At 36.0% G+C, this 16,514-nt stretch overlaps 1 protein-coding gene across 1 annotated transcript; it reads left to right on the plus strand.

Annotated features, from left to right (window-relative positions):
• The first annotated feature begins 824 nt into the window (after window positions 1–824).
• On the plus strand, window positions 825–1,353 carry LOC103097407 (60S ribosomal protein L29-like). Its single transcript, XM_056820952.1, has 2 exons — window positions 825–1,025; window positions 1,123–1,353. Exons 1-2 carry the CDS (start codon window positions 825–827, stop codon window positions 1,351–1,353), a joined length of 432 nt encoding a protein of 143 aa, XP_056676930.1.
• Window positions 1,354–16,514: the final 15,161 nt, after the last annotated feature.

Consider the following 16,514-nt stretch of genomic DNA (forward strand, 5'->3'; position numbering starts at 1 on the left):
CTCCCTGTGATTCTTTGGGAGACTAGTCTCCCAATGAATCATTTAACATAATTAGTTTATACCTCTAAAGATCTTCTAGCTAAGGTGCATACAATATTGCATTTTCTAAGAGGAAACTACAATAGTTGGATATTAGAGGGAAACAGAAGAGAGAGAGAGAGACCAAAACCAATGTTTTCTAGACTTATTGACAAAAAAACCAATAGGTGGCAATCCCCTTTGGCATAAGAGTTTACATTCAGAATAAATGCATTCAACCCCCTTCAGTTCAATCAATTACATCCCCAAATTCATTCTGGATTTTCTGAGACAGTGTAGGTTTATTTATGGCACTTTCTCCAAAAAGTTAATTTTCTTGATTTGAGGAGCTAGTGAGCTTCTTTTCCTGAAATTTCTATAAAAATTTTTGAATCTTTGATTTTATGAAAATTATACACAATTCAAGTATCATGGAGCCCCAGTCAGGATTACATAGGATTTGAAAGCTTTTACATTGAAGGTCTGGAAGCTGTGGAATATGATGTTCTGGAAGGCAAGGGAACTGGGTTTATAATCAAGAATCACCTACCCATCAAAACTGACTATAGGACCTTCCTCCCACGCGGCTTTATTTCCCACACTGCTCCGCATTTCTTTCCTCTTTCTCTCTTTCTCTTCCGGTCTGTGGAGTCCCTGTTAGCACAGGCTTCGGTGTAAAGATGGCTAAGTCTAAGAACCACACCACCCACCACCAATCACAAAAATGGCACAGAAATGGCATTAAGAAACCTAGGTCACAGAGATATGAGTTTCTGAAAGGGGTTGACCCCAAGTTTCTGAGAAACATGCGCTTTGCCAAGAAACACAACAAGAAGGGACTGAAGAAGATGCAGGCCAACAACGTCAAAGCCATCAAGGCCCGAGCAGAGGCCATCAAGGCTCTGAGCACCAAGGCCTCCAAGGCCAAGCTCCTCAGTCCCAAGATCTCCAAGGCCAATGCCCCGCGTGCTGGCCATAAGATGGCCACCGAGCATCCAGGCCCAAGGGTTGGCATCAAATGTCCAGGCTCCAAGATCACAAAGCCTGACTCCAAGATTGCCAGAACCACCGACCCCAAGGCTGCCAAGCCCACTGATTCCCAAGGCTGCCAAGTCCTCTGCCCCCAAGGTCACCAAGTCAGATTCCAAGGTCACCAAGTCTGACACCAAGGTCACCAAGTCTGATCCCAAAGCAGCCAAGGCCGCCAAGTCTGATTCTAAGGTTACAAAGCCCACTGATGCCAAGGCTGCTAAGCCTACTGAGTCCACTGATTCCAAGGGCGCCAAACCAAAAGATGCTGGGGCTAAAACTTCTAGTCCCAAGCCTTCAAAATAGATGCTTTAGGACAGAAGGACTTGTTTAAACCCTAAATCACCACTTTTTCTCAGCCAGGGTATGATTATTCACTATTTTGTACAAATAAAGGAAATGGTGAGTCATAAAAAAACAACAACTGACTATATTTTTTTTAGGAGAAAGTATGGTCACTTAATAAAAGAGAATATTTTCAGGCATTCATGAAGAAAAGATCAGACTTAAACAGAAAATTTGATGTCCAAATACCAAATACAAGTGAAGCAGAAAATGGTAAAGAAGAAAGAAAAAAAATTAAGGGTCAGATTATTTATATTAATATATGGAAAGATGATATCTGTAACTCTTAAAAATTATTTTCATGATCATAGTAGTTAGGAGAAGTATACATAGGCAGAGAGTGTGGTAGTAAGCTGTTTAGGAAGATATGTAAAAGAACACTAGAGATGAAAAAGAGGATTGTACTAAGAGAAATGGGAAGAGAGAAGTAAAATGGGGTAAATTATATTACATAAAGGAGTGTGTGTGTGTGTGTGTGTGTGTGTGTGTGTGTAAAACTATTACAGTAGAGGGAGTGTGTGACTAAAAGACCCCATAGAGAATTAGGAGGGGAATAATAGTGGTAGCAAAACACTGATGTGGAGGGAAAGAATAAAAGGAGAAAGGGCAGGATTAAAAGAAGAAACCAAGATGGAGGGGAATACATAGATGGTAATCATTACTGTGATTGCAAATGGGATAGCAGAATGGATTAAAAATCAGAATCCTACAATATGTTGTTTACAAGAAATACATTTGAGGCAAGTAGACACACACAGAGTAAAGGTAAGAGGCCAGAGCAGAATCTATTGGGCTGTAACTGAGACAAAAAAAACAGAAGTAGCAATCATGATCTTAGACAAAGCTAAGGTAAAAGAAGATCTGATTAAAAGAGATAAGAAAGGCAATTACATCTTGATTAAAGGTAGAATAGACAAGAAATATCAGTACTTAACATATATGCACCAAATGGTATACCATTGAGATTTTTAAAGGAGAAACTAAAGGAGTTTAAGGAGGAAATAGTAAAACTAAATGGGGGGGGGGGGAGGACCTCAACCTTCCCCTATCAGAACTAGATAAAGTCTAACCAAAAAATAAACAAGAAATAAGTAAGGGAAGTGAATGAAAATTTAGAAAAGTTAGATTTAATAGATATCTGGAGAAAGTTGAATAGGGATAAAAAGGAATATACCCTGATGGTGATGGAATACTATTGTGCTATAAGGAATGATATACTGGAGGATTTCCACAAACTGGAAAGACCTCTAGGATTTGATGCATGAACATACATGCAAAAATATTAAATAGAAAACTAGCTAAAAGGCTACAACAAATTATCACAGGGATCATTCATTATGATTATAGATTCTACCAGGAATGCAAGGCTGGTTTAATATTAGGAAAACCATCCATATAATTGACCACATCAGTAATCAAACTAACAGAAATCACATGATTATCTCAAAAGAAGCAGAAAAAGCCTTTGATAAAATACAACATCCATTCCTATTGAAAACACTAGAAAAAATAGGAATGAAAGAGGCTTTTCTCAAAATAATAAACAGTATTTATTTGAAACCATCAGCAAGTATTATCTGCAATGGGGATAAGTTAAAAAGCATTTCCAGTAAAATCAGGACTGAAGCAAGGATGCCCATTATCACCACTATTAATTAACTGTACTAGAAATGCTAGCTTTAGAAATTAAAGAAGAAAAAGAAATTGAAGGAATTAACATAAAACTATCACTCTTTGCAGATGATAGGATGGTATACTTGGGGAATCCTAGAAAATCAACTAAAAAACTAGTCGAAATTAATAATTTTAACAAAATTGTAGGATATAAAATAAATCCACATAAATCATCAGCATATGTATATATTTCCAACAAAATTTAGTAGCATGAGTTAGAAAGAGAAACTCCATTTAAAATCACTCTAAACAATATAAAATATTGGGAATCTAAATACAGGAATTATATGAACACAACTATAAAACACTTCACACAAATAAAACTAAGATCTAAACAATTGGAAAAACATTAATTGCTTATGGGTAGGAAGAGCTAATAAAATAAAAATGACAATTAATTTACTTATTCAGTGCCATATCTATCAAACTACCAAAAACTATTTTATAAAACTTTAAAAAATTATAACAAAGTTCATCTGGAAGAACAAAAGGTCAAGAATACCAAGGGGAACTAATGAAAAAAAAATGTAAAAAGATGGTGGCCTAATAGTACCAGATCTTAAATTGTACTATAAAACAGTAATCAAAATAATCTGGTACTGGATAAGAAATAGAAGGGTGGAACAATGGAATAGATTAGGGGTAGATGACCTCAACAATCTAGTGTTTGATAAATCCAAAGATCCCAGCTTTGGGAAGAAGAACTCACTATCTGACAAAAACTGCTGGGAAAATTAGAAAACAGTATGACAAAAATTTGGTTTAGATCAATATCTCACAGCCTATTCTAAGATAAAGTCAAAATGGGTATATGATTTAAACATAAAGAGTTATATTATAATTAAATTATGGGAATGTAGAATAGTTTACCTGTCAGATCTATGGAGAAAAAAATTTATGACCAAATAAGAGATAGAGGACATTTACAAGATATAAAGTAAATAATTTTGATTATATCAAATTCAAAAGATTTGTATAAACAAAACCAATGCAATTGAGGTTAGAAGGGAAGCAACAAACTGGAAATTTTTATAACAAATTTCTCTGATAAAGGTTTCATTTCTCAAATATATAAAGAAATGTCAAATTTATAAGAATCCAAGACATTCTCCAATTGATAAATAGTCAAAGGATATGAATAGGCAGTTTTCAGATGAAAAAATCAAAGCCATCATATGAAAAAATGTTCTAAATCCCTCCTGATTAGAGAAATGCAAACTAAAAAAATTCTGAGGTACCACCTCATACCTATCAAATTGGCCAATATGACAGTAAAAGAAAATAGTAAGTGTTGGAGAGAATGTGGCAAAATTGAAACACTGATGGAGTTGTAGAATGATTTGATCATTCTGAAGGGCAATTTGGAATTATGTATGCTCAAAGGGTTATAAAAACGCACCTCTTTTTTTAAACCCTTAAAGTAAGGGCTAGGCAATGGGGGTTAAATACTTGTCTAGGCTGACATAGCTAGGAAGTATATGAGATCAGATTTGAACCTAGGACTTCCCATCTCTAGGCCTGACTCTCAATCTACCTAGCTGCCCCTCCTTTTGATCCAGCAATAACACTACTAGGTCTTTATCCCAAAGAGTTTTTTAAAAAATGGGGAAAGGATCTATTTGTACAAAAATATTTATAGCTGCACTTTTTTTTGTGGCAAAGAATTGGAAACTAAAGGGATGTCCCTCAACTGGGGAATGACTGAACCAATTGTGGTATATGATGATAATGATGCAATACCTATTGTGCTATAAGGAATGATGAACAGGAGACTGTCAGAAAGAACTGAAAAGACCTACATGAATTGATGCAGAGTGAAATAAGTAGAACTAGAAGAACATTATAGATGATAATTGAAATATTGTCAGATGGTCAAATGTGACAGACTTTGCTACTTGGAGGGACTTTTGAAAAAAGAATGCTATCTACCTCTGTTGTAGTAGAAATGCTGATGTAAACATATGATTTATCACTTGTTTATTTGGATATATGATTTGGGGTTTGGTTTTTATGATTATTCACTTATAAAAATGAATAATATGGAAATGTTTTGCATGATAATACATGTACAGCTCAGATTGAAATCCTTGTCAAATCTGGGAGTGGGAAAGGAAGAAGGGAGGGAGACACACGAATCCTATAACTTGGAAAACGTGTAAATTTGTTATTAAAATAAAATAAAGATAAAACTAAAAAAAAAGACTTTAGGCAATTTGGAAACTTTTCTCTCATTAAAAGGTTGAGCTCTGTATTCTTGAACTTGGGGTTTCCAGAGATACAACCTTGAGGTTGGTGCTGAACAGGAAATCCCCCTTCTCTTGCTAGAAGGCTAGGTTCTGAGATTCTGCTGTCCAGGAAATCCCCCCTCTTCTATCCAGAAGGCTGGGATTCAGGAAGTCCCCTTGATAGAAGTCTGGGCTCTTGATCTTGGGATTTCTATGGAAGTAAGTATGGTAAGTATTGAATCTGGCACTGTCCAGAAATTTATTCCTTTTTTTTTATTCAGGAAGAATTTTTTAAGGAATCCTTAAAATTCCTGTAGAGTGCTAGAATTATTTGAAGGATCTTAATACAGGTCATACCTAATAACCATGGGCTTTCATCCTGAGCCTTCCTTTCTTTTCCCTCTCTAATATTTCATCAGCTCCCATTGATTGATTGATCATCTTTATGCTGATGATTCTCTGCTCTCTTTAATCAGATTAGCTAAAAGTTTATCAATTTTATTAGTCTTTTAAAATAATCAACTTTTAGTTTTATTTATCATTTCTATGTTATTTTGCTTTCAATTTATCCATTTCCCTTTGAATTTTTAATCTCCTCATTTGTGCTTATTTTAAATGTTTTTTTGATTTTTGAATTTTTAAAATGCATATTCAGTTCATTAATCCTCTTTATTTTGTTAATGTATAACTGTAAAGTTTTGATTTTCCCTCTGAGGACTGCTTTAGCTGCATCTCAGAAATTTTGGCGTGTTTTGTCTTATATAGTTACAGTTTCTAGGAATCACCTATCCAGCAAAATTAAATATAATCCTCTGGGGAGGGAAAAATAGATATTCAATGAAAGAGGACTTTCATGAATTCCTAATGAAATGAGCTAAATATAAAACTTTACTCTCAAATATAAGACTCAAGAGAATCATAAAAAGATAAACAGGAAAGAGAAATTATAAGGGATTCAATATGGTCAAACTGTTTATAGCCCTATGAGGGAAAATGATACTTGTTACTCCTAAGAACTTTGATCATTATTAGGGCAGTTAAAAAGAGTATACATAGACAGAGGGCTGTCGGGGGCCATCAAAGCCATGCTCTTTGATATGGTCGCATGTGGAAACCAAGGGTTGCAAAGTGGCCCCAGGAAGGATGGAAACACCCACTCAGACCCCCTCTGTGTGACTTCTTTCACTAATATCCCTTATTATTGGAATTGTTTCCCCAAGAGAAAATAGATAAGAGCAAAAAAAAAAAAAACCCAGGATTAAAACAGATGTTCCACGTTATTCCCCCAGAATATCACCAAAAGATCATACTTACAGAATTAAACCCAAAGATTCCTATGTACCCACTTAGGTGGAAACACCCCACCCCCTCTTTTTCCCAGGTTAAGCTGCTAACAAAGCTGCAGTTAAATTCTCCACCCTGACTACAAGCCAGGTAGATTAATAACCCTCCAGGCACAGGCTTGTACGTTACACCTCACTGACTTGTTTTACTAACTAAGCCTAGGTAATCTGTCTTAGAAACCCCAGTGAAACATTAGAATGATTAGCCTGATATTAAAAAAATATAAAAAATTTTTTAAATTAAAAAAATAAAAAATAAATCCTAATTGATTTTCTATATGATTAAAAGTAACAAATGATTTTTCTTAGCTTATCCTCAAGTCCAAGCACCTCACAGGTTAATTAAGAACTGACCTCTAGTTACGCTACCCATGATAAGAAAACATTTATTTTTTGCAAAAGCTTTGTGTTTGTTGTCAGAATCTGTAGCAACATAGTACATAGAATAATCACAGAATGTTAATTAAATGATTTGTTAAAAGTTAATGTATGACTTATCCAATTATCTGTAAGGAACATCTATATTGAATAATGAAGCTGTGTGCCAAGGAAATATACCTTCGAGGTATATAAAAATAAAGACAACCTTGGGCCAAGCAGAGCAGCTCTGTGTGGTGCCTGGCTGTGTGACAAGGAAATCACTTTAAAAGACTGATATATATTAATTTAAGGTCGCCAAGGAATTCAGCTATGTAATTCCTAAATGAAAACTCAAGTCAGCAGTCAACCTTTTATGGAGTTTAATTACAAACAGGAGGAAGAAAGGTATTAGAGATAGAGAGAGAGAGAGGGAGAGAGAAAGGGGAGAGAAGGGAATAGGACTTAAATACCCCTTCTGTTTAGGCTGGGCCAAAAGGCCCAAGCCCTTAGATAGCTGGGGCAAAGAAAGGAGATCAGTCCCTATTACTCACGTGACCAAAATGGAGAAACAGTCTCCGGGGCCTCCACCTCCAGCTTCCTTCAGAGCCGACTCTCAAAGCACCACCTCTCCAACCAACTCCCCTCAGTCCTCAGACCCCTCTATCTTTAAGGAAACCGTCCAAGATCCCTCCCCTCAGTTCTCACATTTACCAATCACTGTCCATGTCTTCCCTGTGCCAATGGTGGCTCTAGCTTAACCCAGGACCGCCCAGAGGTCTGTGGCTTTGCACATGTCTGTTGAAGGTCATATTCTCAATAATTAAATCTTGATCCTTTGCTGCAGCCCTTCCTAAATCCTGTTAGGACTGAGTGGGGTGGAAATTGTATTTTCCAAGACCTGGTTCTGTCATTCCAAGTATCTCTATTGTATCAATTCTAAAATCAATCATGACTCAAAGAAATCCCTGTTCTATGCTTAAGCATAGGTCAAAGCCCTTTCCATTGTTCAGCAAAAGGTTTCTGTCCTAAAGTAATCTTAAGAAGGGAGGAGGAGGAACTTCCCATGCCAATGGAGTTCACATTACAATAGAGTTCCCACTATCAATAGGAAATTTTTCAAGTATGAAATTTCCCAATGGTGAAATTTCCAACATTTATAAGTCTAAGAAATTTTAAGGTTTACAGCTGCAAGCTGACACTCTTTACTGTCTTCCTATCATTCATTATCCGCCAACGCTGTGTCCATGTCTTCCCTGTGCCAATGGTGGCTCTAGTCACCCCAGACACACCCAGTCAAGGGCTGGCCTGAACCCACAGCAGAGAGCAAGAGTGTGAGTTGAACATGATATAATTTTATCTAAAAAAATAAAATTAAGGAGGGGAGGGAGAAAGAGGAATGTATGAATTGGATAAATTCTCTCACAAAAAAAGAGGCACAAAAGAGCTTTTATAATAGAGGAGACAGGGAAGTGGGGAGGGTGTTATTTGAAACTTATTCTCATTGGAATTGGCTGAAAAAGGGAAGAACATACACACTTGGTTGGATACAGAAATTTATCTTACCCTATGGGAAAGTAGGAGGGGAAGGGAATAAGAAGGAGTAGTGGCAATAAAAGGTAGGGGAAATTGGGGAAGGAAATGGACAGAAGCAAAACTCTTGAGGCTGAGCAGAGTGAAAGGTGAGACAGAGTAGAATAAACAGGAGGGAAATAGGATGGAGGGTAATACAAATTAATCATAATGGTGAAACAAATTACAATTTTCTCTGAATCAGAGAGCCTCAAGTCAACTGAATACATTTTCAAATTAGCTTATGCAGAATCACTTTATCTTATCACTTTTTGCATTTTAAAACTTTTTATTTATTAATCATATCTAAAACTCTGTACAAAGTTATCCAGGATGAAATAATTACATTCCATTAAAGAAATCATAATAACAATAGTTAACACATATATTTATATGCCAGGTACTATGTTAAGTATTTTATAATCATGTGATCCTCACGATAACCCTGGAAGGTGGGTGCTCTTATGTAACTTTCTTCTTTAAACAGAGGTGAAGTCACACAGCTAATACATTTCTTAGTTTGGATTTTAATTCAGGATTTTCTGAATCCATACATTTCCCAGCATTATTATTTGTTTTCTTGCTGCCAAATTACAAATATATTTTTACATTGAGATCTGATTTACCACAATTATGCTAACAGGGGAACACATTTCATTCCAAATGAGGCCACAGTATGATTTAGTTTCAGTACCAAGTCAAATCTGAATATATAATCATTAATGAACATTTAAATCTCAAATTATCCAGGGACCATTTACTGTTAGCACTTGAAAAAAACAAAATAGTCTTTTTAATTATTACTTCACTCTAATATATATATATGTATATATATGGCATTCCCAGCTTCCTAGAAGTTTGTGGCTATTTGGTCCAGAAAGCTATATCAGTTTTTAGTTGCCACCTAAAGAATTGTTACAATTTAATCTTCACAGAACGTAATACATTTTTTGGGAGGTATATATGAAATAGCCTCAGCCTTGCTCAGCGGTTGCTACATAAAGATTTTCCTTTGTGGGTTATAACTTGAGAAGGAGAAAGGAGTCTGAGGAAAATGGGTGATAAATGAAGACTCACAGACAAGTTAATTGATATAGGGAGCAGCGCTTGCTCCTGATAATATTCTCCTTAGAAAATTAATTAAAGAAAAATATGAGGAATAAGAGAACACGTGGAAGTAAGAATTCCAAGATAGACAGCAAGTGGCCAAGAGTGGCGCTAGGAAAGATAAAGAGAGATAGAAGGAAGAACTCCAAGGTTGCAGGAATCAAGAGAGAGAATAGCGCACCTTGCCCCAGCATTTATTGTGGATTGAGAGGTGATCAATGAATACCTAACAGTAACATAGTAGGTCTTAACATTGGTTGAATAGACAATGACAAGATCAGAGGAGGTGGGGATTCACCTGACATGTGCTTTTCAGAGGAATGAGGTTTGACAAGGTGAGGGCTAAGCCTTTGTGGCTTAGGCTCAGGAATTCTCCTGCCCTTAGAACTGTATATACATTGATCATTAACAGATCTGATCAAGTATTTAATATATCAACCATACTTCCCAGATGCCAACATGCCTGGTATGTTACACATACAAATCCACAAGAAATTACACACAAAACAATGAAAGGAGAAATATACTCAAATGCTTCCTATGCGGGAAATTGGGAAACATAGTTTGTGACTGCTATTTAAAGGCACAATTAGTCCAAGTTAACAACAAAAAGGGGTCCTGGAAAAGCAACATAAAGCATAGCAACAACAATACGCAAAGAAATACAAAATGTTGCCATTGCAATTGCAAGAATTCATTGCAAGCCCCAAATTTAGAAACCATGGAATCATTCATCTAACAAGGGGTGAGACCATGCTATTCACCAGTAGTCTCAGGTGCTGCCAAACAATGCCAATTATGAAGCCAATTATGAAACCAATTATGAAGGTGACAACAAAAAGCAAAGATGGGAAAGGAAATGGGGAAAAGGACTTGGGGAAAATTGCATTAACATACAATTAGTGGCTACAAAAAGGAACAATAAAACTAAAGAACAGAAAGATGAGGAACTGCAATTGCTGAAAGATGTTGAAGAAATATGGAGTAAAGTTTATGGAACAATGGATAGAGACACAGGAGGAGAAATGAATGGGGATATGTAAACCTCAAAATTTCTTAGACTTATAAATGTTGGAAATTTCACCATTGGGAAATTTCATACTTGAAAAATTTCCTATTGATAGTGGGTCTTGGCTATTGGAATGTGAACCCCATTGGCATGAGAGTTTCCTCCTCCTCCCTTCTTAATTACTTTAGGACAGAAACCTTTTGCTGAACAATGGAAAGGACTTTGACCTATGCTTAAGCATAGAACAGGAATTTCTTTGAGTCATGATTGATTTTAGAATTGATACAATGGAGATACTTGGAATCAATCTCCACCCTACTCAGTCCTAACAGGATTGAGGAAGGGCTGCAGCATAGATCAAAATTTAATTATTCCAATCTCTACCCTACTCAGGTTAACAGGATTTAGGAAGGGCTGTAGCAAAGGATCAAAGATTTAATTATTTGAAAATATGACCTTCAACAGACATGTGCAAAGCCAGAGACCTCTGGGCGGTCCTGGGTTAAGCTAGAGCCTCCATTGGCACAGGGAAATTGATGGACAGTGATTGGTAGATGTGAGAACTGAGGGGAGGCAACTTGGATGGTTTCCTTAAAGAGAGAGGGGTCTGAAGACTCAAGGGGATGATTGAGGAGTTTGTCTGAGTGGTTGGAGTGTGCTCTGAGAAGCTTGCTCTGAAGGAAGCTGAAGGTGGGGGCCTCTGAGACTGTTTCTCCATTTTGGTCACGTGAGTAATAGGGACTGATCTCTTTTCTTTGCCCCAGCTATCTAAGGGCTTGGGCCTTTTGGCCCAGCCTAAACAGAAGGGGTATTTAAGCCCTATTCCCTTCTCTCCCTTTTCTCTCTCTCTATCTCTAATTCCTTTCTTCCTCCTATTGTAATTAAACTCCATAAAAGATTGACTGCTGATTTGAGTTTTCATTTAGGAATTACATAGCTGAATTCCTTGGCGACCTTAAATTAATATATATCAGTCTTTTAAAGTGATTTCCTTGTCACATTGTGGCTGACCACACGGGAGTCTAAAGAATCCTCTCAATAAACTTTTGAAATTCCTTGCCTTTTTACTATACCGTCTCACACTTAGTCCTTTTTTTTAACAAAAAACTTGGCTTAAAGACACAGCTGCTAGAACATGTGAGTATAAAAAACTTTTTCTCTCTTCTCTTTTCTCCTTAAGTTAAATTGGAATCAGCAGTTTTTTTCTTTTTCTTCCCTTTAATCTTAAGGGACAGCTGGGTAGCTCAGCGGATTGAGAGCCAGCCCTAGAGACAGAAGGTCCTGGGTTCAAATCGGACCTCGGATACTTCCCAGCTGTGTGACTCTGATAGACAGAAAACAGCTGTTTTAAATCTCAGCAACAGGACTCTAAAGTCCTGGCTGGAAGAGCTGTTTCTAAATATCCTTTCCCTTAAGGAACAACTTCCTGGATTAGAAAAAAAAAACCCTGTGGAAAGTTTGTTGCTTTGCCCTGCTCCCCACGTGTTTTGTGAAATTACAAAATATATATATATATAAAAATGAGTACTACATTCTTTGACAATTATATGGCAGCTGAAGAATTAGGGGCATTGAGGAATGCAGGATACCTCCAAATTTTTATATTAATAGGTACTATCATTTTTGTACTCCTCAATACTATATTTAGAGATGCTAAAATTAAAAAAAATGAGGATAAAATAGAAAATATTGAGGATAAAATAGGAAATATTGAGGATAAAATAGGAAAAATTGAGGATAAAATGCAAGCCCAATTAGAAGATCTAAAAAGTTTCTTACAGGATCAATTGGCAAACAACCACTCTACCAGAAACAGACCAGTTTCTGAACCTTTGAATGAGGAAATTTCCTTCCCTGAAATAGAGACGGAAAACACCTTCCCTATAGCCCAGTTAACAGACTGCTTCTCTCGTGTAGTGCAAATCTTGTCTGAATTTAATCCCCAAAACCCTTCCCCTGCAATCCCAGTTTCTCATGTTCCTTCTCCTACAGAAAACCAAATTCCAATGCAAGGGAGATCTTGTCCTCCTAGAGAAACCTGTCCTTGTCAAACTGACCCACAGGTACAAAATTCAACTAGAGGCCTGTTTCCTCTAAGAGAAGTACCTGAAATAGGACGGAATGGGGATGTGGTGAATTTAAGACATAGGATACCATTTACTTCCCAAGAAATAAATGGATTTACACGAAATATCCCCACATATGAACAAGATCCTTTTCTAGTAACAAAAAAGATGGGAGACATATTTTTTCAGTATAATCCATCTTACAAGGACGTTGAGAACTTACTACAGGCTTTTTTAAGTGAACGTGAAAAAAATAAAATAATTGCTCATGTCAACAAAACCCGGGGGCGTAATGCAGCACATTGGCCATCTCAGGATCCCGAATGGGACTATAACAATCCTGAGGATTATCTACAACTATACCGTTGTAGAGAGGCCATCCTCACGGCAATGAAGGAATGTGCAGACAGTACAGATAAGTGGATGGAACTGGAAAAAATTAAGCAAAAAGAAGAAGAAACACCCTCCAGATTTATGGATAGAATTATTGAGTTTGGGGACAGATACTTAGATTGGGACTTAACTAAAGAGAGTAGTTTAAGACAAGTTAGAAGAATCTTTGTAAACAACTCTTGCAAAGCAATTAAGAATTATTTTAGAACACAATGCCCAAGATGGTCAGATATGGACCTTGAAGAATTGCGAAAAACAGCTATATATGTTTTAAAGGGAAACAAGGAAAAGGAGGAAGAAAATAATGACGACATAGAGGAAATAAAGAAAAAAATGAGATATTTAATAGATAGGATGACTAAATTAGAAAGTAGGTATGATAATGAACCAACGACAATTGCACCTCTCCAGAAATCCAATTATCAATCCATTACTTGCCACTTCTGTGAGAAGAAGGGCCACAAAATGATGGAATGTAGAACCTTTCTTAAGATGATTGGAAGGAATACACAGTTTAATAATAGCTTTAGAAATAATAACTATAGAAATGATGATAATGGTTATAGAAACCAGAATTCTAGAAATTATAATAATGACTATGGAAATAACTATAATGAATATAGAAATAAGAACTTTAGAAACCAGAATTATGAATTGGGAAATTAATGACAATGCTCAAATTGAAGAAAATTATAATGATAATGAACAACAACAATATATGAGAAATGGCGCTCGTCCAAAAAATACTCAAGGTACTAATGACCCTCAGAGAGGTGCCCTTCAGGAGGGTGCCCAAGGAACTTCCTAATATAATGAAGATGATTCTTCTTAGATTGCATTGATTTTGTTGTTATTAATTAACCTTTTTCAGTTTTTTTTTCTCCTCTCCAAATAGTAGGAAAGATGAATAAAGAACTTAAGACTATGATTGGCAAATTATGCACTGAGACCCATTTAAAATGGCCTGAAATTCTCCCTCTGGCCCTATTTTATCTTAGAAGCAGGCCTAGAGGAGACTTACATATTTCACCATTTGAGATGCTTTTTGGACATCCGCCTATACAGGCTAAGCCTTTCTACATCGCTATTAGGGGGAGATATTACTATTGCTTCTTATATACAGGAGTTACAGCACAAACTACGTGAACTTCATGAATCTGGAGCTGCAGTACAAGCTGGACCATTAGACTTTTCTCTGCATGACCTGAACCCAGGAGATAAAGTTTATATCAAGAATTTCAAGCGAACTGGAGCAACTCAACCTTCATGGGAAGGACCATTCCAAATATTATTAACTACTCCAACATTTATAAAGATTGGAGAAAGAGACTCTTGGATTCACTGCTCACATGTGAAGAAAGCATCTTCTGCTGAGACTGATTGACTCTATCCTATCATATGAATTGTGACTCTATCTTATCATATGAATTGGAGATAATAATCCATAGACAAATGGATGTTTTTTTTCCAAGAATATATTGAATTACTGATTTTTTTCTTATTTTTTCTTATTTCTTTTCTTTTATTTTTTGATCAGAATATTTGATTTTTTTCTCATTTTTTTTGTACTGAAGGTACACATAATTAATATTAATATTATTTTTCCCTGCAGTAATACAAGTTAATATATATACTCTTGCTATAATATCAATATATGCCTAAAAGCTTTAAACTATGGGAACCTGCCATTTATTGATAAAATATTATAGGACTGTGATTAATGTTTGTGTCTGATTCCAGGAAAAGGGATAAAAACAAGGAGCACAGACTAAACCTGAATAGTGCCAATAGAGCACACAAGAAATATTAAAGTGAGACTCGAGGTTGCGACGCTTAACTTATGTTTAAGTCGTAGGACTTCCTTGTATCTACACTCTTTTCGAAGTACTCAAACAAGTACAAAGCTTGACTATCATGCTGGCTCCCTATATCCCTGAGAAAAAAATTGGACAAGGGAATGACATTTCCCCATCAAAATAGAATTCTAATTCTTTTCTTCTTATATTATGGCAACTTCCTGTAGTCTTGGCTAAAAATGGCTAAGTGAAATATTACTGCATTCTGTCCTACATACTTGTGGGATAGAAATTACTTTAAACTGGACCTATACAAGGTCTATTTTGAATTTTTCTTATGTTATTTTTCTATTCTTTTGATAATTGACACATACACCCTCATAACTGAACATTGCATTCTGACCTAAACTTGATATTTTTTTAAATACTTACTTCAGGGGGGATTGTATTTTAATTTAAAATCTAAGAATTTTTGAATTTTTTTTGTTTGAGATTGTATTTTTATAAAAAAAAATCAAGAATTTTGTTTAAGATTTTACTTTTATAAAAAATTCAAAGATTTTGATTTTGTTCGAGAAAAGATCTTCAAGAAAGAAGCTTGAAACTTTTATATCCAGAGAATGAACTGTTGCAGAAAGATGCTGAAAACCTACACTTCATCAAGAAGATCAAGAATGAACTTTGGATGTGATTGATTGGACTTAACTTTTGATTGAACATTTATTGTAACTGTACACATTTATGCCAAAAGGGACTGCCCCTAATTTGGCTTTCTGTCAATGCGCCTAGCAAACATTGGTTTTGCTTTCTTTTCTTTTCTATTTCCTCTCTCACTATTCTAATTTCTCTTAGAAAATTGAATATTGTGTATATCTTTAGTTAGAAGTGAATTTAGAACTACAAAATGATTATGTTAAATGATCAATGGGGAGACTAGTCTCCCAATGATCATCAGGGGGGATTGTAAACCTCAAAACTCCTTAGACTTATAAATGTTGGAAATTTCACCATTGGGAAATTTCATACTTGAAAAATTTCCTATTGATAGTGGGTCTTGACTATTGGAATGTGAACCCCATTGGCATGGGAGGTTCCTTCTCTTCCCTTCTTAAGATTACTTTAGGACAGAAACCTTTTGCTGAACAATGGAAAGGACTTTGACCTATGCTTAAGCATAGAACAGGAATTTCTTTGAGTCATGATTGAATTTAGAATTGATACAATGGAGATACTTGGAATCAATCTCCACCCTATTCAGTCCTAACAGGATTGAGGAAGGGCTGCAGCATAGATCAAAATTTAATTATTTCAATCTCTACCCTACTCAGGTTAACAGGATTTAGAAAGGGCTGTAGCAAAGGATCAAAGATTTAATTATTTGAAAATATGACCTTCAACAGACATGTGCAAGCCAGAGACCTCTGGGCGGTCTTGGGTTAAGCTAGAGCCTCCATTGGCACAGGGAAATTGATGGACAGGTGATTGGTAGATGTGAGGACTGAGGGGAGGCAACTTGGATGGTTTCCTTAAGGATAGGGGGCTCTGAAGACTCGGAAGGTGGTTGAGGAGTTTGATGGAGT

The sequence above is a fragment of the Monodelphis domestica genome, chromosome 3 (genome assembly GCF_027887165.1).
Source record: "Monodelphis domestica isolate mMonDom1 chromosome 3, mMonDom1.pri, whole genome shotgun sequence".
Taxonomy (NCBI): Eukaryota; Metazoa; Chordata; class Mammalia; order Didelphimorphia; family Didelphidae; genus Monodelphis; species Monodelphis domestica.